The sequence below is a fragment of the Carassius carassius genome, chromosome 10 (assembly GCF_963082965.1).
Source record: "Carassius carassius chromosome 10, fCarCar2.1, whole genome shotgun sequence".
Lineage (NCBI taxonomy): Eukaryota > Metazoa > Chordata > Actinopteri > Cypriniformes > Cyprinidae > Carassius > Carassius carassius.
Genome location: NC_081764.1, coordinates 4095018 through 4120304, shown reverse-complemented (window position 1 = coordinate 4120304; position 25287 = coordinate 4095018). Strand labels below are relative to the sequence as shown.

Here is a 25287-nt window from a genome sequence, read left to right as displayed (position 1 = left end):
AATATAGGTTTTATTAAAGGTTTATATAAAATTCTGCCCAACACTACATTTCTGCAGAGAGGCACACTGTCCTGCATGCAAAACCTGTGCAAAATTCACCACTATACTGCTAGAGTGTAGTGATTTGCAGCCAGTGCGTTATATCATTGCTGAGATGTTCTGAATGGTTTCTAGTTTGTTGTTATGTGGTTGCCAGGGTGTTTTCAATGATGCAGGTTCAAAACGCTTTCCAACATCGCTGAATCTGCAGTGACAAATAAAAAATGTGATAAAAAAACTTCTACGTGCCGACTCTTATGGGAATCACAAACATACTGTACAGCACAATCAGTATAGTCTGAGTCATAAACAAATTACAAATCCAATGCAAATCCAATGTAGTCTGAGTCACAAGAAAATCAAAATCAAAAGTGAATCAAAAGCACATAGCTAGTGGAGTATAATTCACGAAGAAATGACTTTTATGCAGGGATATTATCGTGAAACCATTAAAAACATTTTTGTTCATTGAAATAAAAGCTGAAATAAAATATAAATAATAGTTGTAAAACTTCAAACATGAATTAGAAGTGTTGTCTTGGATACTAACTGAAACAAGTTTAAGAAGTAAGACTTATTAAATAAAGAATACTGGAAATAAGTAAAAAATATAGTGAATTAAAACAAAAAAAAATTTAATAGTAATAGTAAAAAAAAACTAATACATTTGACAAAAGCACATAAAAAAATACACGCCTAACTAAAATTTAAATTAAATCTGAAATCACACAAATAAAAGTCTATTTTAAAATATTAGTAAAATAATACTAAAATATCACTGCTCGCACGAAAAGCCTCCCTAACACAAAAGTGAAGTGACGTGACATTCAGCCAAATATGGTGACCCATAATCAGAATTCGTGCTCAGCATTTAACCCACCCAAAGTGCACACACACAGAGCAGTGAACACACACACGCAGCAGTGGGCAGCTATTTTATGCTGCGGCGCCCGGGGACCATTGTCTTGCTCAAGGGCACCTAAGTCAAGATATTGCCTGCCTGAGATCCGAACTCACAACCCTTGGGTTAGGAGTCAAACTCTCTAACCACTAGGCCATGACTTCCCCAGGTTTGAATCAGTCAGATAAATGTGGCCTTAGACTCGTGGGTTTGTACAAAGAGGTTTACATGGCAAGCACCACAAATAATGTAGGAAAGAATTATGCATATGTCACATAAAGGGTTTAAACAGATTGATGTTTTCCTCTCATGCCCTTGGTTGAGCTAGAATGACTGTGTCAGACTGATCAACCCGTTTCATAGAAGCGTGCCAGTATAAGGGATTTTATTGTATTTTATTTTAGAACTTTTTATCAGAATAAGCATTTTTTAGGGAAATCAAACTTTATCTTTTCTAAAACATAAAAAAAAAGTTTAATACAACTGCAAAATAAATCATATCTTCCCCTACTTTAACCTCTCCACAAACATAATTATTAAAATATACATAAAAAATAAACAAAATGACAAAAAGACATACATTTACAAATAAACATGATATCCATTTCAAGAAAATGACAACAAGCATCGGTTATGCGCATTTATCATAAACTGGTTTGAACATGCAATATTACACCTATATATGAGTAGAAAGTATTTTAACCTCAAAAAAAAAAACTACACCTTTCACTGTTTTTTTTTTTTTTTACAAATTGATAAAAGAAAATTAATAACAGGCTTCTTAACCAGGGAGTACAAAACAACCCCCTGCAAACACTTTCAAAACCATTTAAAATCACTTTCAAACATACTGCAAACTCTTTTTGCCATATAAAAAAAAACTGTCACATATAACCTAAGATATAAAATATGAATATAAAAGAGAAAGTTGAAAACTAGTGCACTTTGAAAGCTCAAAAAACCTGAGATATGGATCACTCCCATTAATAGCCATAACATGTTGGCTGCTTTTAGATTGTGTGCACTGATATACAGATATACAAGGTTTAACTCCAACATTTTAGCTACACCACAGCTTCGAAAATAAAATAGCTTTGCATAGTATATATATTCAGCTACACTCTAAAAAGGCAGCATATCGACAAGCCACATTCAAAGAAAAACTCTTTTATTAAGCCTTAAAGAAGACCTTGTGTTTTGCAAAACTTGTTACCTTGTCCTTAAGGTTAAACACAACCCCAAGTAGAGTCCAAATACTCAGAAAGATCTCATTTCAAACCCTGAGCAAACCTCCAAGATCAATGTCCCTGTATCCTTGAGTGAATCAATGAATTCCCAGAGCCATTTCCAGGTACTTGCATAAGGTCAATCTATTTGAGTAAAACCTTATATAAAACTATATATATATATATATATATATATATGTATATGTATATGTGTGTGTGTGGTGGAACTTACAAAAGATAGAGAAATGGAAAAAACATTTGGATTTCCAAGTTCAACTGAACAAGGACCAGTGTTCCACGTAATTCCACCCAATTCCACAAGCGGCCTAATGCTCTGTTATATCAATAATGATTTAGGTCAAAAGTCATCATTTTAATACTTCCCATTAGCGGCGATCAAGGCAAATGTTCTACACAAAGGAGCTCCTGTTGGGTTCTGGCATCTCGCTGTCATGTCGAAAGCGTAACTCATCCATCATTTTTACGATGGCTTTGGTTTTCACATAATTAATGACTGTCAACAGGACGTAAATGTGTGAAGATGAAAGAATGGGAAAACATTCAAATTAACACTGTCACTTTGAACAATGGTGAGCCGGAAAAGACGATTGCGTTCGCATTCGTGGGAGATGAAGTAGCCACCAGAAAATGAGAAATGCTGAGCATTTATCTTAAAGCACCGGCAAAATCGATGTATGAACATCAGAGTACACCTTGAAAACAACACAATACATCTGAAAGTCACACATTTTGCTGACATTTTTAATATTCATTTTAATATAATTGTACAGATTCATGATTCAGTGATAATTCATGTATATCAATAATATCAATGTATGTCATTGCTCTTTTTTTGTTGTTTTTGATTGCTTCCACTGTCCTCATTTGTAAGCCACTTTGGATAAAAGCGTTTGCTAAATGAATAAATGTAAATGTAAATGTAATTCGGGGAGGCAGAGAATGACATAGGAGAAATGGATGTGTAATATTTAATGAGGATTTGAGCTAAAGTGCACATAGTTTGATGTTCTCACAATACATTTCAAACAGTGCAAAAGAGTGTACACCACTGTCCTTTTCTCATTCTCTAACACATGGCTCTAGTGGATGACCTTTTCATATTGTCTAAATAATGCGCCAAAGCATGAATCCACTCCAGCAAATCGCCATTAACCACACCAATTAAAAGCATTTTTAATCTTGCACTGGGGAACAATGTCTGCCTCTCAATAGCCAAAAGTATGTGTTGGATTTCCACCACAGCCCTTAAAGGTTAATGGTGTCTCTGGAGAAGGAAATGTAAGGAGAATGAAAGCATGTAGGGTCTTGTTACTCATCTCTCCCTTTCCTTAACTTCTGACAGAACCCTGACATAAGAGCCGTCCAGTCCATTATGTATGGGTCACTTTGCTCTGCAAATATTCCTGCCCTTGCTATTTTCCTCATCATGTCTTATTTAACTTGCTGCTTTGTTTATACAAGGAATTTAAGTCAACATGAACCAGCAGTGCCAACTTATGACATATATGACAATGACATATTTCAGAGTGAAGTAGATTATTATTAGGGCTTCACGATAAATCATACGCGATATTTAATGCGCATCTTGTCAGTAAAGCCAGTTCTGTAATCAGCAGTAAATCTCCATCACCTGTGTGCTTTCACATGAAGCAGCATTTACTACACAGAGCCATTGTTCACTGACAAGCTGGGCAAAACCACGATCATATTTTGTGCATGTTTTGCGCAGCTTGTCAGCCAACAATGTCTCTGTGTAGTAAATGCTGCTCCATGTGAAAGTGCATGTGACAAGATGCACATTTAATATCGCATGTGATTTATAGGGCAGCCCTAGTTATTATATTAGGAAAAAATATGCAGCAAATTGTGGCCATTTTGATAAATGATTAATAAGTTCTTGCAAATGTGATACCTGGAGGATTGAACAACAGGTGGATGAAAAAGTCAAGCAACAGCAGCTGTTTTTAGACACTGAGAAGCAGCATGAATGAAACAATGAAAGTAAAACAAACCATAGTACAAAATCACAGAACGTTCAGCATGCTGGATCAGCCAATTAATGGTACTTCATCTTCACATTTGCCCACACATTTCCTTCTGCGGATCAATTGCGTGGTGTGGGGCAAAATAAGGCAGACTATCGGGTTTCTAATGGCTAATGAAGGGGATAGCTAAGGTTGTTAATTTGTTATCTTTTTTATTAGACTGACAGGATTTATTGTGTGTGCATACCAAAAGTGAAAGTCAGAAGTGAAAGTTATTTTTAATTTTAAGAATCTTTAATTTTAAGTTAAGTTGCACACTCATTCATAATGCTAGCACACAAACTTCTATCTCAAAGTTTGTGTGACCTTTAGCACATTAAACTTAACACAAACCCTAAGATCTCCATTAGTCAGTACTAAACTGAGAGATAAAGCCTCGTTCAAAGTGATAATGAAGAAACAGCTGGATTTTGTATAATTACCACATAAAGAAATGAACAGCCGCACCAAAATGGAGTCCTTCAACACCTTTCCAATGCTATTCAAATTAAGATTTGCGTACAACCACATGCAATCTGTCTTCATAATAACAAATTTAATTATCAATTAATCAAATCTAAACTCTCATTCAAGACACTCTCCATCTCAATCTAGTTAGACTAAATTTTTATTGATGGATTCATTGATAGCAATTACTGCGTTTGCATGGGCACACACATCTGTGCAGGTTTCTTTGAGTTTGTTCCTCTCCATAAAGAGACCTGTAGAGTAAACAGAAGGACAGGATATTTCTCAATGCTTGCCATATGATGTCTGCTCAGCTCTCCAAATCTGCACCATCTGAATCATTCTGCCAACACCTTCCTCTTTCTCTCTCTCTCATCCACCTCTTGCATAACCCTCTGGCAGAAGACCCTAGCCTCATCCTCTTTATCTCAACCCCTCCATCGCTCATTCCCTCTCTGAGGAACATCTATGCCCAATTCAATTCAATCCTGCTTACAAACATTGAGTTTCTGCTGTGAAGTTTGTACTTAAAAGCTCAGAAATCAAATGCAATGTGAATTTTTTCCATTTTACCCTTACTGACAAACAAAGAAAGCAATACTGCAACAAAATAAAGAGCAAATGATGCTCATCAGATCTGTAATTGATGCATTATCTGTGCATTCCTGCTGCTGTTAAGAATGATGGCAAATGTAGTTTGTTCACACAATCCTGGCACCTCATAAACAAACTAAATGACTAGTGGCAAGCTAAAGCCCCGGGACCCGAGCAAGGAGGGGGCCCGTGATTGGCTGTGGAGCAGATTGACTACTACTAGCCATCTGATTGCCAAAGCCTTACCACGCCCCCCACAAGTTAGCCATGTTATTTAGTGGTGCTTTGCCATGTATTCCATGCATTATCATGGAATCATAATCATTAATATTATAGTGACCGTTTGCAAAGACCCGACTCGTTTAGTTACTGTGTGACAAGCCAGGCCGCTCTCACGAGTCACGCACATCATGTTCTCACTCACGCAGTGAAAAATACATCGCGGGGCAAAGACTAACGTTACACTGAGTGATTACACAGAACCGTCCCGTATTTGAAACATAAAAGTCTTGTTCCGTATTGAACTTATATGTAACGCACTTTGTTCCATATTTTTGAGAATCAATTAAGTGCAAATTCATGACAGACACACATAGCTTCTAATATTTGTCATACTATGAACTAAGACATTTGTAGGCTATGGTAAGAAAAGAAAACAGACGGCGCGGTAGATAGGCCTACTTATTTCTCCCCGTTTGTCTATGATCAGCGTAACTTTTTAACATCTTGGAACATCATCAGAGAATGACCTTTTAATTGGTCGTTTCAGTCATTGTGAGTCACGTATCGTAGCAACGATGACGACAAGTGATAACAGCGGGAAATGTAAAAATGACCTCCGAGCAGTCAGTGAAAAAGAAAAGAGCACAAAAATATAGAATTGAATGGGAAAATTACTACCCGTGGCTGGAATTCATGAGGGACAATGAATACAAGGCCAATTGTACCATATGCCGTTGCGTTTTTTCTGTTTGTCATGGCGGAGTGTGTGATATTAAGCAGCACTCCTCAGGCGATAATCACAAGAGGAGTGAGAGGCTGCGGGCACATGAGGGAGCGACATCAAGGTTCCTTGTCCGTCAGATGACTCCAGAGGCTGATATAATGGTTGGCTATGTAATCATGTGGATTTTTAAAACTCAAATATAGTTGATAAGAAAGTGATTATTATTAAAAGAGATAGTACAGGTTTAGCCTAACCATCCATATACATCTCCCCAGTGTTCCTCCTTGTTATGTTCCTGTCTCCCGCTCCCTAATAATGTGTCAATCATTTCTGATGGGTTTCTTAAGAAGGTATCTGGAGGAGTGAAAAAATGATTATTTAATTAATAATTGTTTTTTATGTATTATTGTTTTCCACTGGAAAGAAAGTTAACTATAATTGAAGTATAATTATATAAAGATATTTGCACTACACTTCCTTAAAATGTTGTCTAATTAAATTAAAAATATATATTTTTTTGCACTGGAAAGAACATTCTAGAAGTCTAATTCTATTGAATAAGTTTGTACAAGGCTACAGAAAACTGATGTGTTTATTTTTCTTCAAATGCAGTCTAAGCCGATGAGTTTTGCATGTTATTTGTTGTATTTGTTTAGGTTAAAATTAAAACGTATTATAAACTAAACAAATCCATGGTTCATTGTTAGGAAAATTATCATGATAGCCTTTATATTTCACATCTAAGTGGTTCAGTCTTATATATTGATTAGACCTACTTTGCTATTCTATAAATACATAGGCCTAATAAGTTGTATTATAATATGCTATAATGTATGAAATATATTTATCTTAATTTGTCAATTAGTTTCCACAATATTCACCAGAAGTCATCATTTCAGTGGTTATTTTTCAAAATTTTCTTCCGTGACATTTGTGTCAATGTTAATCAAACATCAGAAAGTAATTTACTGCCCCTTGACTGAATTACTTTTGTAAAATAAATAAGAGTGAATGTTGAATTTATAGTGAAAACTATGTATTGTATATTACTGATTACTTTATACAATATAATATTATTCAGTGCTTTAAGTTTTTCAATTAACTATTTTCTTAATTGTATATTGTAAAGGAATTGGCAACTGTTATTCTGAATGATTCTAGACATCACTTACTGCACCAGGTCCTTTTTTCAAAGCTCAGTGACTAACAATATGGTGAAAGAATTGTAATTGCAATGATTATTATTATTATTATTATTAACAATAACGAAAGGTTCAGTAGACTTTTTGCTTTAAATGAATGGTTGTTGTCATGGTGTAAAGAACAGAAACTGCTATTTGTTAATAACTGGAATCTTTTCTGGGAGCGTCCTAGGCTGTTTCGCGCTGATGGATTACACCCCAGCAGAATCGGAGCGGAGCTGCTCTCTGACAACATCTCCAGGACACTTCGCTCCATGTGACTAGTAAGACAATTCTCTCATAACTATTATGATGACTTTTGTTCCACCCGCTTAAATGATAAAAGTACTTGTGCTGTAAAAACTATTAAGACTGTGTCTGTTCCCCGAATAGTGAGGTCAAAATATAATGTAGGATCTAGAAAAAATCTTATCGTAATTAAACCAGAAAAATGTAAAGTAAATGAACAAAAACAATTTTTAAAGTTTGGGCTCATAAATATTAGATCACTCACACCCAAAGCAGTTATTGTAAATGAAATGATCACAGAAAATAGTTTTGATGTACTCTGCTTGACTGAAACCTGGCTAAAACCAAATGATTATTTTAGTCTAAATGAGTCTACTCCACCAAACTACTGTTATAAGCATGAGCCCCGTCAGACTGGTCGTGGAGGAGGTGTTGCAACAATATATAGTGATATTCTCAATGTTACCCAGAAAACAGGATACAGGTTTAACTCTTTTGAAATACTTCTGCTAAATGTTACACTGTCAGACATGCAAAAGAAATCTAATGTATCTCTTGCTCTGGCTACTGTGTATAGACCACCAGGGCCGTATACAGAATTCCTAAAAGAATTTGCAGATTTCCTCTCAGACCTTCTAGTTACAGTTGATAAGGCGCTAATCATGGGAGATTTTAATATTCACGTTGATAATGCAAATGATACATTAGGACTTGCGTTTACTGACCTAATAAACTCCTTTGGAGTCAAGCAAAATGTCACCGGGCCCACTCATCGTTTTAATCATACACTAGATCTAATTATATCGCATGGAATCGATCTTACTGCTATAGATATTGTACCCCAATGTGATGATATTACAGACCATTTCCTTGTATCGTGCATGCTGCGTATAACTGATATTAACTATATGTCTCAGCGTTACCGTCTGGGCAGAACTATTGTTCCAGCCACCAAAGACAGATTCGCAAATAACCTGCCTGATCTATCTCAACTGCTATTTGTACCCAAAAATACACATGAATTAGACGAAATTACTGACAACATGGGCACTATTTTCTCTAATACATTAGAAGCTGTGGCCCCCATCAAATTGAAAAAGGTTAGAGAAAAACGTACTGTGCCATGGTATAACAGTAATACTCACTCTCTCAAGAAAGTAACTCGTAGTCTTGAACGCAAATGGAGAAAAACTAACTTGGAAGTTTTTAAAATTGCATGGAAAAACAGTATGTCCAGGTATAGACAGGCTCTAAAAACTGCTAGGGCAGAGCATATCCACAAACTCATTGAAAATAACCAAAACAATCCAAGGTTTTTATTTAGCGCAGTGGCTAAATTAACAAATTACCAGACGCCACCTGATTCAAATATTCCACCAACGTTAAATAGTAATGACTTTATGAATTTCTTCACTGATAAAATAGATAACATTAGAAATACAATAGCGAATGTAGATTCTACAGCGTCTAACACTTCAGTTTCATCCATCGCACCCAAAGATAAACTGCAGTGCTTTACAAATATAGGACAGGAAGAGCTAAATAAACTTATCACTGTATCTAAACCAACAACATGTTTATTAGATCCTGTACCCACTAAATTACTAAAAGAGCTGTTACCTGTAGCCGAAGAACCGCTTCTCAATATCATTAACTCGTCGTTATCTTTAGGTCACGTCCCAAAACCATTCAAGCTGGCGGTTATCAAGCCTCTTATTAAGAAACCAAAACTAGATCCTAGTGTACTGGCAAATTATAGGCCTATTTCAAATCTTCCATTTATGTCTAAAATTTTAGAAAAAGTTGTGTCTGCTCAATTGAGCACCTTCCTGCATAAAAATGATCTGTATGAAGAATTTCAGTCAGGTTTTAAGCCCCACCATAGCACAGAAACTGCACTTGTTAAAATTACAAATGACCTGCTTCTTGCGTCAGATCAAGGCTGCATCTCATTTCTAGTCTTACTTGATCTTAGTGCTGCGTTCGACACCATAGATCATGACATACTCATAGATCGATTACAAAACTATACAGGTATTCAAGGGCAGGCTCTAAGATGGTTTAGATCCTACCTGTCCGATCGCTACCATTTTGTTTACTTAAATGGGGTGTCATCTCATTTATCATCAGTAAAATATGGAGTGCCACAAGGATCCGTCCTAGGTCCCCTTCTATTTTCAATATACATGTTGCCCCTTGGTAATATTATTAGAAAATACGGAATTAGCTTCCACTGTTATGCTGATGATACTCAGCTATATATCTCAACAAGACCAGATGAAACTTCCCAATTATCTAAGCTAACAGAGTGTGTTAAAAATGTAAAAGATTGGATGACAAATAATTTTCTCCAATTAAATTCGGATAAGACAGAGATATTAATTATTGGACCAAAAAACACCACACAGAATCTTGTAGATTACAATCTGCAACTAGACGGATGTACTGTTACTTCCTCTACAGTCAGAAATCTGGGTGTTATATTGGACAGCAATTTGTCTTTTGAAAATCATATTTCCAATGTTACAAAAACCGCATTCTTCCATCTTAGAAACATTGCCAAGCTACGAAACATGTTATCTGTTTCTGATGCAGAAAAGCTAGTTCATGCTTTCATGACCTCTAGACTGGACTATTGTAATGCACTTCTAGGTGGTTGTCCTGCTTCGTCAATAAACAAGCTACAGGTAGTCCAAAATGCAGCAGCTAGAGTCCTTACCAGGTCAAGAAAATATGATCATATTACCCCAATTTTACAGTCTCTGCACTGGCTACCTATTAAGTTCCGTATCAGTTACAAATTATCATTACTTACCTATAAGGCCCTAAATGGTTTAGCTCCTGCGTACCTAACTAGCCTTCTACCACGCTACAACCCATCACTAAAGGAGGTAGAGCTTTTTCACATTTGGCTCCCAAACTCTGGAATAGCCTTCCTGATAATGTTCGGGGTTCAGACACACTCTCTCTGTTTAAATCTAGATTAAAAACGTATCTCTTTCGCCAAGCATTCGAATAATGTATCTCTTAAATTGTGAGTGTAGTTGCATCTGCATTTTTATTCTTTAGCTTGGGTTAAACTAATTTTACTTTGTTGGATCAGCAGCTATGCTAATGATGTCTCTATTTTGTTTCTATGTTTTGCCACGGGATTTACATCCCGTGGTAACTAGGATTTACACAAGCTCCAGTCTGGATCCAGAACACCTGAGAAGAGATGATGCTGACCCTCAGAGGACCCCAGATGATGCTAACCTTGAATCAACAACAGAACTAACAATTATTGCTACATGTGTGACTGCATCCTATAATTACTATTAATTAATAATATTGATAGTTCATCATCTAGCTGACTACGTCTTGTATTATTATTATTATTTTTATTTTTCTAAAATCCTGTCAAACGTGCACAAACTACTAGCTACTACTAAATATTGTAGAAACATAATTTTCTGTAAAGTTGCTTTGTAACGATTTGTATTGTAAAAAGCGCTATACAAATAAACTTGAATTGAAAAAATTGAATTGAATAACCTTTCTATGATTCATACTGCGTCTAATGAAATCCCCTTAAACATAGTACAATCATAAAGCATCTTTTGTTTTCTTTCCAGTGTCTCTCTTTCTCTCATCTTTTATGGTTTGGTCTAAATGGGAACCTCTTAGCATGCTTTCTTTGAGACATTTACAGTGTGGATAGAAATCCATCCCCTGCTTGTGTGCTCAGGACAGAGAGGTGTAAGGTGTCACATTCAAATGAGTCCCTCGCTGTTTTTGTCAAAAGCTCTTTATTGCTCTCTTGATTCTGAGAGTGTTGTGATGACAGCGCTGAACGGAGACTGACAGTGATTTGATGGGGCATCAAATGAGCCTGTCTCTTTAATGATGCTGTAATTGAGCCTTACATGCTACAGCAACAAAACAGCTCATTCTCCAGCCCACAAAGAGGTGAATAAAAAGAACGACAGGCCAGATAGTTAATTCCTTCCAGAAATATTTTAAACAAGTGCCGGAATTTATTAAATGTTGAGAAGTTGTAAAGTGGTTCATATTTCAAAACACCTTATATCAGAGAATACTTCACATTGTGTCCTAATGCACAATAAAACACGATTCTCTCTCTCTCTCTCTCATTTAAATATATATCTTTAGCTGTAGTAGTTCTGTGGTACCTTTTTGTTGGGTTTTTCTTTTTCCTCATTACAGTTTTCTCTCTCTTCCTGTCTTCCTCTGTCTGTCTTTGACATTGTCTCTTTTTTTCTCCCACAGGAGCAGTGTCTCTTTCGACCCCTCTCTTTCTTTCTCCTCTTAAACTCTCATGAATCTTTCAGAGAGAATTTCTGTAAATCCTTCCATGCACACACAGTAGAAATAATAATATAATATATATAATATAATACAATTACTTTTTATCGCACATTAAATCCCCTGACACCCTGGACTTCAAGAGGGCCCTTCTGCCCATCCAGAATGAATATGACCCTGCTGGAGAGTGCTGACTGAAGGTGAAGGGATATTTCTGCCCTGGAGAAATGGATCAAAGAAAAGTGGAAGATCTCACTTTCATGTTCTCTCTTAGCATAAGACTAGATCAGAATCACATTCTTAATTAATTTAATGTCAGTGACATTACATGAAACCTATCCAAGAAAAAGATGCATGTCAAATAAGAGAGAAAATAAAATACATTTAATATTTGGTAGGCTGGAATCTCATTGTATCCATCTGGAATGAATTAAAGATGAATGTTAAAGTAAAGAAAATAATTTTAAAAGTCTTTTTATGACAGTTGGTTGAGAAAAGAGGGTTTGGTGACCAGCAAAATTAAAAAAAAACAATAACTTGCACTGATGAATCATTCACATCAGACCAGGAACATGCTTTAAAAAATAAATGGGATTAGTTTTGATGTCATGTTGAATGTTGAATTAAAATTAAGAGGATTTGGTGAAAAGCTGAAAAGGAAAGTTGTTTCCGATGCTGAAGATACAATATTATTTTGATGAAATATTACACGGACAAACCAATAAACATTCACAGCTGTGCAGTAAGTGTACAAAATTTTTAATTTTTTGATTTCATGTTGAGTTTAAGCAGCTAATTAAGGAATTTGATTGAGTCAAATTAAATTATATAAAGGTCCTTCTCAAAAAATTAGCATATTGTGATAAAATTCATTATTTTCCATAATGTAATGATAATAATTAAACTTTCATATATTTTACATTCATTGCACACCAACTTAAATATTTCAGGACTTTTATTGTTTTAATACTGATGATTTTGGCATACAGCTCATGAAAACCCAAAATTCCTATCTCAAAAAATTAGCATATTTCATACGACCAATAAAAGAAAAGTGTTTTTAATACAAAAAAAGTCAACCTTCAAATAATTATGTTCAGTTATGCACTCAATACTTGGTCGGGAATCCTTTTGCAGAAATGACTGCTTCAATGCGGCGTGGCATGGAGGCAATCAGCCTGTGGCACTGCTGAGGTGTTATGGAGGCCCAGGATGCTTCGATAGCGGCCTTAAGCTGATCCAGAGTGTTGGGTCTTGCGTCTCTCAACTTTCTCTTCACAATATCCCACATATTCTCTATGGGGTTCAGGTCAGGAAAGTTGGCAGGCCAATTGAGCACAGTAATACCATGGTCAGTAAACCATTTACCAGTGGTTTTGACACTGTGAGCAGGTGCCAGGTCGTGCTGAAAAACGAAATCTTCATCGCCATAAAGCTTTTCAGCAGATGGAAGCATGAAGTGCTCCAAAATCTCCTGATAACTAGCTGCATTGACCCTGCCCTTGATAAAACACAGTGGACCAACACCAGCAGCTGACATGGCACCCCAGACCATCACTGACTGTGGGTACTTGATTGCATTTTGGCATTTCCTTCTCCCCAGTCTTCCTCCAGACTCTGGCACCTTGATTTCCGAATGACATGCAAAATTTGCTTTCATCCGAAAAAAGTACTTTGGACCACTGAGCAACAGTCCAGTGCTGCTTCTCTGTAGCCCATTTCCTGCACACGCCTGTGCACGGTGGCTCTGGATGTTTCTACTCCAGACTCAGTCCACTGCTTCCGCAGGTCCCCCAAGGTCTGGAATCGGTCCTTCTCCACAATCTTCCTCAGGGTCCGGTCACCTCTTCTCGTTGTGCAGTGTTTTTTGCCACACTTTTTCCTTCCCACAGACTTCCCACTGAGGTGCCTTGATACAGCACTCTGGGAACAGCCTGTTCGTTCAGAAATTTGATGGCCAATGATGGCCTTCTGGACAGCAGTCAGGTCGGCAGTCTTACCCATGATTGCGGTTTTGAGTAATGAACCAGGCTGGGAGTTTTTAAAAGCCTCAGGAATCTTTTGCAGGTGTTTAGAGTTAATTAGTTGATTCAGATGATTAGGTAAATAGCTCGTTTAGAGAACCTTTTCATGATATGCTAATTTTTTGATATAGGAATTTTGGGTTTTCATGAGCTGTATGCCAAAATCATCAGTATTAAAACAATAAAAGACCTGAAATATTTCAGTTGGTGTGCAATGAATGTAAAATATATGAAAGTTTAATTTTTATCATTACATTATGGAAAATAATGAACTTTATCACAATATGCAATTTTTTTGAGAAGGACCTGTACAGTATATTTATAGTTTTTTTTCTTATATAGTACTATCTCAATAGCCATGAATCACTTTCACTCAGGGCCTAAAATTAACACTCGCCAAGGACCAAATGCAAGTTAAAAACGGCTTTGGCAAATTTAATTAAATTTAATTCAAGTTTATTTGTATAGCGCTTTTTACAATACAAATCATTGAAAAAAGCAACTTTACAGAAAATTACATTTCTACAATATTTAGTAGTAGCTTAATTATAACATTTTTTTAAATTCTTGCAATGCTGTAAGAACATAAACGTGAACAAATGTAAATGACGCTTCGTATGGTTGACAGCTTAGTGCTGTTTAAACCTTTGTAATGTAAATATCCAAGAGCTATGCCACTTGAAATGACTCACGTAACACTCACGCACTGTGCGCAACACAACAAATCCCCGAAAGTAAATGGATTCACATTCTAAATCTGAAATAGTCCAAGCAACGGCCGCTCCGTCGCATCTAGTGTTGACAACTTCCGGCTGCTGCGGTGCAGACACTGTGTTAAAGTAATAGACACAGAATTCCAATAATCCTGCTGTCGTCTGCAATTTTAATGTTGATCAAAAAAAAAAAAGATATAAAGACTATAGTGTTATTTGATTAGCATATTTTATACAATTTCTGTAGGCTATCAGGTGATCTGAAAATCACTGTTAGACCTGCCTGAAATGCACCATTTCCATGTGTATCTTTATTGTATAGTAGGCTATTTTGTGCTATTACTTGGAATTTGATTTGCTCTTATTTTACAACTGACTATTTACTAGTCTTTAAAAATATAGCCTATTAAATTTATATTGGTTAAGCTACTAGTTTTAACATCGAATCTGGAATCAAGGATTGTGATTTTTTGCTATTATCTAAAACTTTTTATTTAGTTTGTTTGTTTTTTTCATGGCTGGTAAAAAAAATATAGGTATATATATTTCTGGCAGGATAAATTTCCTTAAGTCACCGGCCTTTGGCAGATCTGGCAAAAAGTTTTAGCCCCTGCTTTCACTGTACAAGAAATCAACTTTGTTTCAACAAAAAATGCCTTTTACAGGGGAATATGTGGTTTGAGCAACATTAAAAAGATGAAGAGGGCACACTTTCCCTTTTTAGGTGAACTACCCCTTTACCTACTGACTAGCCTAAATGTGGCTCCAAATAGCTCCTCAGATAATAAACATGGCTGCTCCAGAGGTTTTCGCTCTGTGTACAGTACGAGGAGGAGACGTCTCATTTATAGTGGACCTGGCCCGCACTCCAGTATTGAGCTGTCATTTAGTCAGCCAAATAGAATAAGTGGGGAGGATTAGACCAGCACTGTCATGCAGATAACACCTCTGACAGTCTTCCTTTCGCTCTCCCTCTCACTCGAATACTAAACAGGCAACTGATTGACAGCTTGTCAGAGGCCAAGAGTGGAGCACTGAAACCTGGCAAACCAAGAGCAGGGCGATAACAAGCAGGTCAAAGAAAACAATTACGGCCCTGGCGCTTTCTAATGGACACACGGGAAATAATCACGTTCCTGTGTGTGTGTGTGTGTGTGTGTGTGTAATCCATTATGTTCCGACAGCCCTTGCAAAGTCATTTGTTGGTCCTGTCAGGTGTCTCATTTTTTCGTCCACTTCAAGTGTTGTTTTTCCCCTTTTCCCTTCTCGATATTTTCTGTCTATCTCTCAGTTTCGGCTCTCAGCGTGTCATTTCTCCCTGATTTCTTGCATTGTTATTCCACCCCCTCAAACAGGCTCTCCATCTCGGTCTAGAGCGGCAATCACAACAAAAGAGGAAGCTGTCACAGTAAGGCAACTCGTTTTGTTTCCATACAAGTTGCGACAAAGTGAGGCTTTCATACTCACCTGCTCATTTAGCCCTACGAGCCTCAGCAAGAATTCTTTCATCCTACATGTGGCGGTTACTTTCAATTAAGTTTAAAAGTCTTGTTCTTTCCTTTTAAGTTTCGTTGGTCATTCATTCCCACTTTACTCAGCGGTTTTTACCACTTTTTACTCTTGTTTGACTAGGAGAGATATATATATATATATAATGTATGTAAATTGTAAATATATTCATTTAACCTTAGCATTAATCAAAGTTCACTTTATATTGTGGTTTTAATATATAAATATTTAAGTATAGATTTGTTTTATATTTAAATTTAATATTTACATTTCTATCTTAATAACAAAATTTGCAAAATAAAAATACTATAAAAGTTAGTGGTCACAGACTGAAAACAGTTTATGAACCTTGATCTAACTTGAGGGTTGCATAAGGACAATGAATTTTATGTAAACTTTTTTAATTATAATAATATAATTGCATATGGATTCATAACCATATATACAATCAATTCAAAGCTGCAAGGGTTAAATGCATAAAAAAATAAGTGATTGCAATACATGTATAAATGTATAATTTATAAGTGTATAATAAGTCAACAACAGCAATAAACACTAATAGAAACACAGTCTGACCTTCAGAAAGACATATCGCAGGAAAAGATGAAATATTAGAAAAGAAACGACAGTAGGAAAAAAGCAGTATATATGAATTCCTAAATGCCTCATGTTCAAGGATATTAGAATTAATCTAGGAGCCCAAAACACACACACACACACACACACACACACTGAGTGAACTGGATTAACCAGTAGCCTGGCAGTTTCTGGATTAGCTATTAGTCTGGCAGTGTGCGGATGATAAGAGACTTCACTGAGCTGCAAATCAGTAGCTGTCAGAGAGCGAGAGAGAGAGAGAGAGAGAGAGAGAGACAAATCCACAGCTCCCTCAGGGTATATGATCTCTCATCAGTTTTAATTAATCATTCTTATTAATAATATGCGTCTCCTCGCAACCTCAATGAAATTAAAACTTCTGCAAGGCAAATAAATTAAAAAAAGATGTGTCTGAGTTAGATAAACGAAACTGGCCTTGCAATAAATGATCATGCCGCTGCTAAAACAGACGGAGCCTGGGGATAATTTACATGGGTGGGCCGCCCTACTGCCAGGCTCCAGTGAATAGACCTATGCTATATCACAGGAACATAGAGGGCCCTCATCATCACAGGACCCGGAACCATTAAGTTTGTTTTTTGGTACAACTGAATTATTTATTTTGTCCAGTAAACCTTTTTTGCCATCTAAATGGTGAAGTCAAACAGCCTTAAAAATGTAAAACTAGATTACAGAAAGAAAGCACAATTCTCAAGCAAGCTTATGTTATCATTAACAAAAAGAGTGGCAAGAAGCACAATGGTAATGATATTCTTTGGAGTACATTTAAATATAGTGGTAATACCATGGAACTTAAATATAGTAAAAAAAAAAAAAAAAATTCTTCATTAGTGTTTAAATATGAAATATAACATTTAAATAACACCACTTTACTACAATAAATAACACTACAATATTGTATTGATTGAATAAATGCCAAATGGAAATCTTTTAGTGAGATAACTGCCTCTTTTAAATCTATTATAGTACACTCATCCGCTTTGCCCATACAGACATACTGCACCAGTTGTGCACTCAAATAGCTTATAAATGAAGTAAACATCAATAAAGTGTAAGAGATGTCCATCAATATGTGGAATAAATGTGATAGAGGCATTATGCCCGGTTGGCCCTGAGGGTCTCAGGGGGCAATAATGGAATTAGACAGTAATAACATGGTACTAAATGACCACCATACTCACATCCCATAGAATATAAATGCTACATCAAAGAATACTACAGCACCAGCACAGAACCACATCCAAAAAAAGATGTACTTTTTTGTTGGTGTCTTTTTATGTTGATAGCCTTGCTTTCATTTCCTCAGACTGGTGAATAAAGATAGGCCTATACTTGTCAAGCTGTTCACTGAAGCACAGAGAAAGTCTTGTTGGCCCTGCCAAAATTACAAGCAAAGACAGAATGGAGCACAAATTATCCTCGCAACAAGAGCCAGGCTACAGACGTGACACTAAAAGCAATTTTAAAACACTGGTCTGGGGGCTTATTAGATGAACATGTTAAGCCATGAAAGATATAACAGAAGCACATCGTGTTTGCTCAACAGGTCAGCAGTGTCAAACAAACAAAGCCAACAGACATTTCTGTACATCCGGTGAAATTTTCCTGGTTTTATTAATCAACCCCCTGGAGTGAATTAGTGAATTCTATATTAATATGTGTCCATTGTGGTAGTCTGTTGATTAACTTTTTGTCTGAGTGTTAGTCTTTAACACACAGACCTCAAGGCAAAAGCTGAAATGCACACACAACACTTATTAAACAATCCATGGGTGATAATTAATAAACTTAATCAACCTAATTAATAAATAGCATAATTAAACTACTGGTTAAAATCATTCTTGCTCCGTTTTGTAATCATTTATTGTAAATAAAGTGAACAAACCGTTTTCACCATTGTTATATCAACACCTTTGTTTCCCTACATCTAATTATTCTTAATTTCTCTGTAAATTCTATGAGATTCAACTCAGTTTCAGTAACTGGTAATTAAATTCAAATGTGAACAAGTATAAGACACTTGTTATCACCATAAGTTGTCACTTTGGCAAATTTAAGGTATTGATTTAATGTACAAGACCTTTTCTTCTAGAAATTCTTGGTTTAATTTAAACATTAAAACAGCTATTTGAAAATATAATGGACTGTTATTATTTTATTACCTTCCAAGTCAAATAAACTAGACGATTCGGTTTTATATAATTTCTTCCAAACAGATGTGAAAACTTGTTCAGTTCTTTTCAGAAATTCTCCCTATAAATTAACTATATAATTATTGTCATAATGTAGCTCTTCTGTATTGTCTTTAAACACAGTGGGTTATTTACGACAAGAAAAATATACTTTTCAAAAAAATATTTATCATATTCAAAACAAAAAAAACAGATAAATATATTCTGTTCTAGGACAATTTCTCAACAACACACGATACGACAATGACGCTGTGGTTCATGGTTTGGATGTGGCCAGAGCGCCACCCTCCGGCGGAGAGATGAACTGCAGGTGGCCGATTCGCTCACATGAGACGAGACTATTCTAAGATCTGATCGCCGTGTTCATCAGTTCACCAAACCGACCGTTGGCAAACGCAAAAATATATAATTAATTATCCCAGTCACAAAGAACCAACAGCTATTTTAATTATGAGCGTACTGTGTATTTAGGATATTACTGATTGAGTAAACTTTTCTTAATCCAGTCTGTCATTTATAAATGTAACGTTACATATAATAGTCTATAATTATAGTCTATAATACCCTTCAATATAGTCATTTTTAAATAGATAAAATATATGATATGATATGGGTTATGATATGATATAATATAATAATACTTTAAGAGGAAACAGTCATCTTTCTTGTGGCTCCACAAGAAAAACCTGAGGTAAATAACGATACAGATCCGTCATTAAAAGGTATGATTCGACTATAAAATGTCACAAACGATAAATAAAGCAACAGCAGATCTTCTGGAATTCATTTTCATCTAACATTAATGTTATAACAATAAGTTAACGTTACATCTTCCGTCAGAACATCGTCATTGATGAACAAGATACAATTATTAAAGTTTCATCCCGTCTTGGGTTACGGCATTCAAAGCTCGCCAACCTCCGCAAAGTGGCTAAAAAGATACAGAACAGAATGCAAACTTGCCTGGAAAGAACTCTCCAAATGTGAGTTGTAGATAAAAAGCGAGCAGCAGAACGGCGAAGTAGTTCCTTTGGTCCATTCTCGCGGTCACTGCTTCACATAGTCACTGTCCGCCCGTGCGCGAGAGAGCTGACGGTTTCCCGGCATCGGTGATGTAGCGCGCGCGCGACTCGAGCTGCAAGTCGACAGCTGTCTGATTGTTGGCTTTCTGTAGTGCTACGACAGGGTGTGTGGGGAGGAGAGCGGGTGCGAATGAATGAAAAGAGGGTTCCAATATCCCCCAGGTCCTTAGACCTGCCTGCCAGCCCGTTCTGACACGAACTACACGTGAAATGAAGGTTTGCGTGCGGTAGCGCGCGCTGAAGACGCTCTCTACGGTGCGCACTTGCGCCGTTACTAAAGTAATTCTACACCCCTGAGCAATTAGTGAGACAGGTTCCAGACCACTCTAGTTTCATTGTTTTCCACGGTGTTACATGCAGCACAGAGGTCCCAAATGTATTTGGACACTTAAACATATATAAATACGGTGGGATTACATAACAAAATATAAAACCAAATATTTCAAATATAGCTCAAGAACACTCATCATGCTAAATATTTCACAAACACCAGTTTTAACTGTCAAAACAAAAGATAGATTGCAAAAACGAATACATAAATTATATGGAAACTTTCTAGTCGCCAAAACTTAGTGGAACATACCCATAATTAAGGACATTAACTACATCTGATTAAAAGTAATAATAAATTAGATAAAGCTGTGTCCAAAAACCTAGTGTGCTGCTTAATCAGGCAGTATTTGGGGGCATTAAAGTTGTGATCCTGTCTATGATGGCCAAAAGTCTACAATAATAAGATGCCCAGAAATACGCAAAGAACTATGCTCCAGTGATTTTGTATTCAGACAGACAGACAGACAGACAGATAGATAGATAGATAGATAGATAGATAGATAGATAGATAGATAGATAGATAGATAGATAGATAGATAGATAGATAGATAGATAGATAGAAGAAGGCTTATGGTCAACTCCATGGTTCATTTATAAGATAAAAAACTCTCTGAGTGGGCAGATTTTAGTTACAGTGTTTTATGGTTAGGTCTAATTTATGAATTCATTATTTAGGGATGTGGAAATCAATGCCTCATTAACACATAAAGGTGCCTTTTCATCCTTCATACCAACCCACTCTAGCATGAGCCTTAACTCCACTATCAATCTCCTCTGCTCATCCCATCATATAGATTTCAGCTGTGTAAAGGCAAAAAAAAAGCAGGTTTATTCGACAATGTATTTGGAGTCTTCTTAACAGTGCTTATTAAAGTGCCAATTAAACAGAAACAGTGATAAAAAATACTGATTTTGTTTAGATGCCAAAATATATTAAAGTGCATAAACGGGCAAGAAAATACATTTTTAATAATAATTATGATAATAAAAAGATTATATATATATATATATATATATATATATATATATATATATATATATATATATATATATATAAACATAGGTAAATGCAGAATGTATATGCATCTCAATAAATTAGAATGTCGTGGAAAAGTTAATTTATTTCAGTAATTCAACTCAAATTGTGAAACTCGTGTATTAAATAGATTCATTGCATACAGACTGAAGTAGTTTAAGTCTTTGGTTCTTTTTATTGTGATGATTTTGGCTCACATTTAACAAAAACCCACCAATTCACTGCCATCTCAACAAATTAGAATACTTTCTTATTAAAAGACCAATTGAAAAAAAAAAAAACATTTTTAGTGAATTGTTGGCCTTCTGGAAAGTGTTCATATACTCTACATGTACTCGATACTTGGTAGGGGCTCCTTTTGCTTTAATTACTGCCTCAATTTGGCGTGGCATGGAGGTGATCAGTTTGTGGCACTGCTGAAGTGGTATGGAAGCCCAGGTTTCTTTGACAGTGGCCTTCAGCTCATCTGCGTTGTTTGGTCTCTTGTTTCTCATTTTCCTCTTGACATTACCCCATAGATTCTCTCTGGGGTTCAGGTCTGGTGAGTTTGCTGGTCAGTCAAGCGCACCAACAACATGGTCATTTAACCAACTTTTGATGCTTTTGGCAGTGTGGGCAGGTGCCAAATCCTGCTGGAAAATGAAATCAGCATTTTCAAAAAGCTGGTCAGCAGAAGGAAGCATGAAGTGTCTTCTGGACAACTGTCAGATCAGTAGTCTTTCCAATGATTGTGTAGCCTAGTGAACCAAACTGAGAGACCATTTTGAAGGCTCAGGAAACCTTTGCAGGTGTTTTGAGTTGATTAGCTGATTGGAATGTCATCATATTCTAATTTTGTTGAGATAGTGAATTGGTGGGTTTTTGTTAAATGTGAGCCAAAATCATCACAATTAAAAGAGTTCTTCAGTCTGTGTGCATTTAATTTATTTAATACATGAGTTTCACAATTTGAGTTGAATTACTGAAATAAATGAACTTTTCCACAAAATTCTAATTTATTGAGATGCACCTGTATTACAATGAAATGTATTAAAAAATGGCCAAAATATTTTGATTAAGTTTTAGTTATGTATAACAATTGTATATTTTGAAATATATAGCGTCCTCCTAGCACTGCATTCAACACTACTCATAATGCCTTAGCAACCACACAATTACGCCCTGCCAACCACACAAAAACACTTAAGCGAATGACAATCACTGTGGGTGTGCGAGTTGCTGTGCGAGTAGTAAAAGAGAGCACATCTCAAATGTACGTCCTCATAACTTCAGATCAACGTGTACCCCCCATGGCTCCAGTCAGTCTCTCCCTATCTCATAACTCTGCAAGACAGCATTAACTTATTTCCATGTTAACTAGAATGCCTTTAGATCAGTATTACAATGAGAGGACAAGAGTCAACCATGTGTAGTTTTCCCCCTTCCTCAGAATGCACACAGACACAGCATGATATGCCTTTTCATCTGTTCTTCTCAGCTCTCAAAACAGCTTAGCAGGGAAAAATAAAATAGAGCCATTTCAAATGATAAAGAACTATGCAAAACTCTTAAATTGCGTATGTTACTGCAATAATGCTTCATAAAAATATATAAGTATCATATACTTTTTATGCTTGTGCTTCATTCTCCATTCTGTGACTGCATTCTGTCACCGATGGAGTTTTGGTTCCTTGCCGCTGTCGCCTCTGGCTTGCTTAGTTGGGAACACTTCATTTCCAGCGATTTCGTTGACTTGATTGCACTGATACTATTTAAACTGAACTGAGCTGGATGATGACCTCATTGAATTCAAAGATGAACTCCCTTTTTGCTTTATTGACACACTATTTTTCTATTTAATGCTGTTCAGTTGCTTTTTTACAATCTGTATTGTTAAAAGCACTACATGAATAAAGGTGACTAGACTTGTGCTTGACACATATACTGTACACTCACTGGTCACTTTGTTAGGTACACCTTGCTAGTAAAAGGGTTGGACCCCTTTTTGCCTTCATAGCTGCCTTAATTCATTGTGGCATAGATTCAACAAGGTGTTGGAAACATTCCTCAGAGATTTTGGTCCATATTGACATGATAGTATCAAACAGTTGCTGCAGATTTGTCGGCTGCACATCCATGATGCAAATCTCCCATTCCACCACATCCTAAATCTGCTCTACTGGATTGAGATCTGGTGACGAAGGCCATTTGAGTAAAGTGAACTCATTTTCATGTTCAAGAAACCAGTCTGAGATGATTTGAGCTTTGTGACATGGTGTAGTCATAAAGAGATGAACATGGTCAGCAACAATACTCAGGTAGGCTGTGGCATTTAAACAATGCTCAGTTGGTACTAAGGGGCCCAAAGTGTGCCACAAAAATATCCCCCACAGCATTACACCACCAGCAGCCCGAACCGTTGAGACAAGGCAGGAAGGATCCATGCTTTCATGTTCTTTACGCCAAATACTGACCCTACCATCTGAATGTCACAGCAGAAATCCAGACTCATCAGACCAGGCAACGTTTTTCCAATCTTCCATTGTCCAATTTTGGTGAGTCTGTGTGAATTGTAGCCTCTGTTTCCTGTTCTTAGCTTACCGGAGTGTCACGCGGTGTGGTCTTCTGCTGCTGTAGCCCATCTGCTTCAGGGTTCGACATGTTGTGTGTTCAGAGATGGTATTCTGCATACACTGATAGTAACGAGGGGTTATTTGAGTTACAGTTGCCTTTCTATCATCTCTAACCAGTCTGCCCATTCTCCTCTGTATGTATGTATGTATGTATGTATGTACTATATATATATATGTATTAAACTTAAAGGCAAAAGCAGAACTAGTGTCAGCAGCAGAGTTAATAAACACAGTAGGTGGCTGTGGATTGAAAAGCTCCATACTGTAGGTGCAAATCATTCTGTTGCTGCGAGAGGTAGGAAGCTGCCCCCCCCCCACACACCTGCCAATAGTTACAGCCACCAGGAGGCCTTGCTACAGCATGAATGTGTGTGTAATATGTACTCTGTACAGGTTTCAACCATCTACCACGCTCATCCCAGTCATCGGAAAGGTCAAAAATAACTTTTATAAACTTGATTTTCCACCATCAAATGCATGCAATGTGCCATCCACACTTCTTTTATTCTACATGCATGGAACATCTCTCGGTTAGTCAATAGATTTAATTGGCCGGCTCAAAGCCTGCTGGGTCGAGTTAGACGATTTATGAGACATTTCTTTAAAAAACACACAAAAAAAAACAAGTGTGAGCTAATGATATTTCTTTGGGTGGTATTGGAAAGCAGTAAAAATGGTAAGGTAGGGAATTAGCAACTGTATTTTTAGGAGTTCAATTTCTATAATTACCGGAGAGATGGACTGGTTATTAAGGATTCAGTATGTCTCTGGTAAACTAGAGGGCAAGAAAGATTTTTGTGTGGTGCTAAATTCATGTATTAAGTATGAATATTAGTTCTCAACTTATTGATTAAACTGCATGTCTGGAATCTTCAACAACCTCCAAATGCAAATCATAAAGTTATAGATAATACCATAGAATGTTCCTTCAACTGATTAATGTGATTTTTATAACCAAGTAACCGTATTTTGCACACTATTAGAGTTTCATCAAGTATGGGCACATTTATGATTAAAAATAACAGTTTTCATCTTTTACTTTTTGTTAAAAGGCTCATTCAAACTTTTCTAAAATATTTTTAATTGATTGTTTTACTCTTGTCCGAAGCATATTAAGCTATTAAATATTTAATATAAAACACTTAAAGACATAAAAATATACAATATATATTATTTAATATAAAATTAATATAATAGAAAATGTAACTAAATCA

The 25287-nt window shown here is 36.3% G+C and overlaps 1 protein-coding gene across 9 annotated transcripts in view; it reads right to left on the bottom strand.

The window, feature by feature from the left end:
• The window catches only part of LOC132151564 (receptor-type tyrosine-protein phosphatase T-like), a 280272-nt gene extending 259993 nt beyond the window's left edge, over window positions 1-20279 (bottom strand). For all 9 annotated transcript variants that reach the window (XM_059559752.1, XM_059559755.1, XM_059559756.1 and 6 more), the window contains exon 1: window positions 19970-20279. In XM_059559752.1, the coding sequence (XP_059415735.1) occupies window positions 19970-20049 (80 nt within the window). In that variant the 5' untranslated portion in view covers window positions 20050-20279. The remainder of the gene's footprint in view (window positions 1-19969) is intronic.
• Window positions 20280-25287: the final 5008 nt, after the last annotated feature.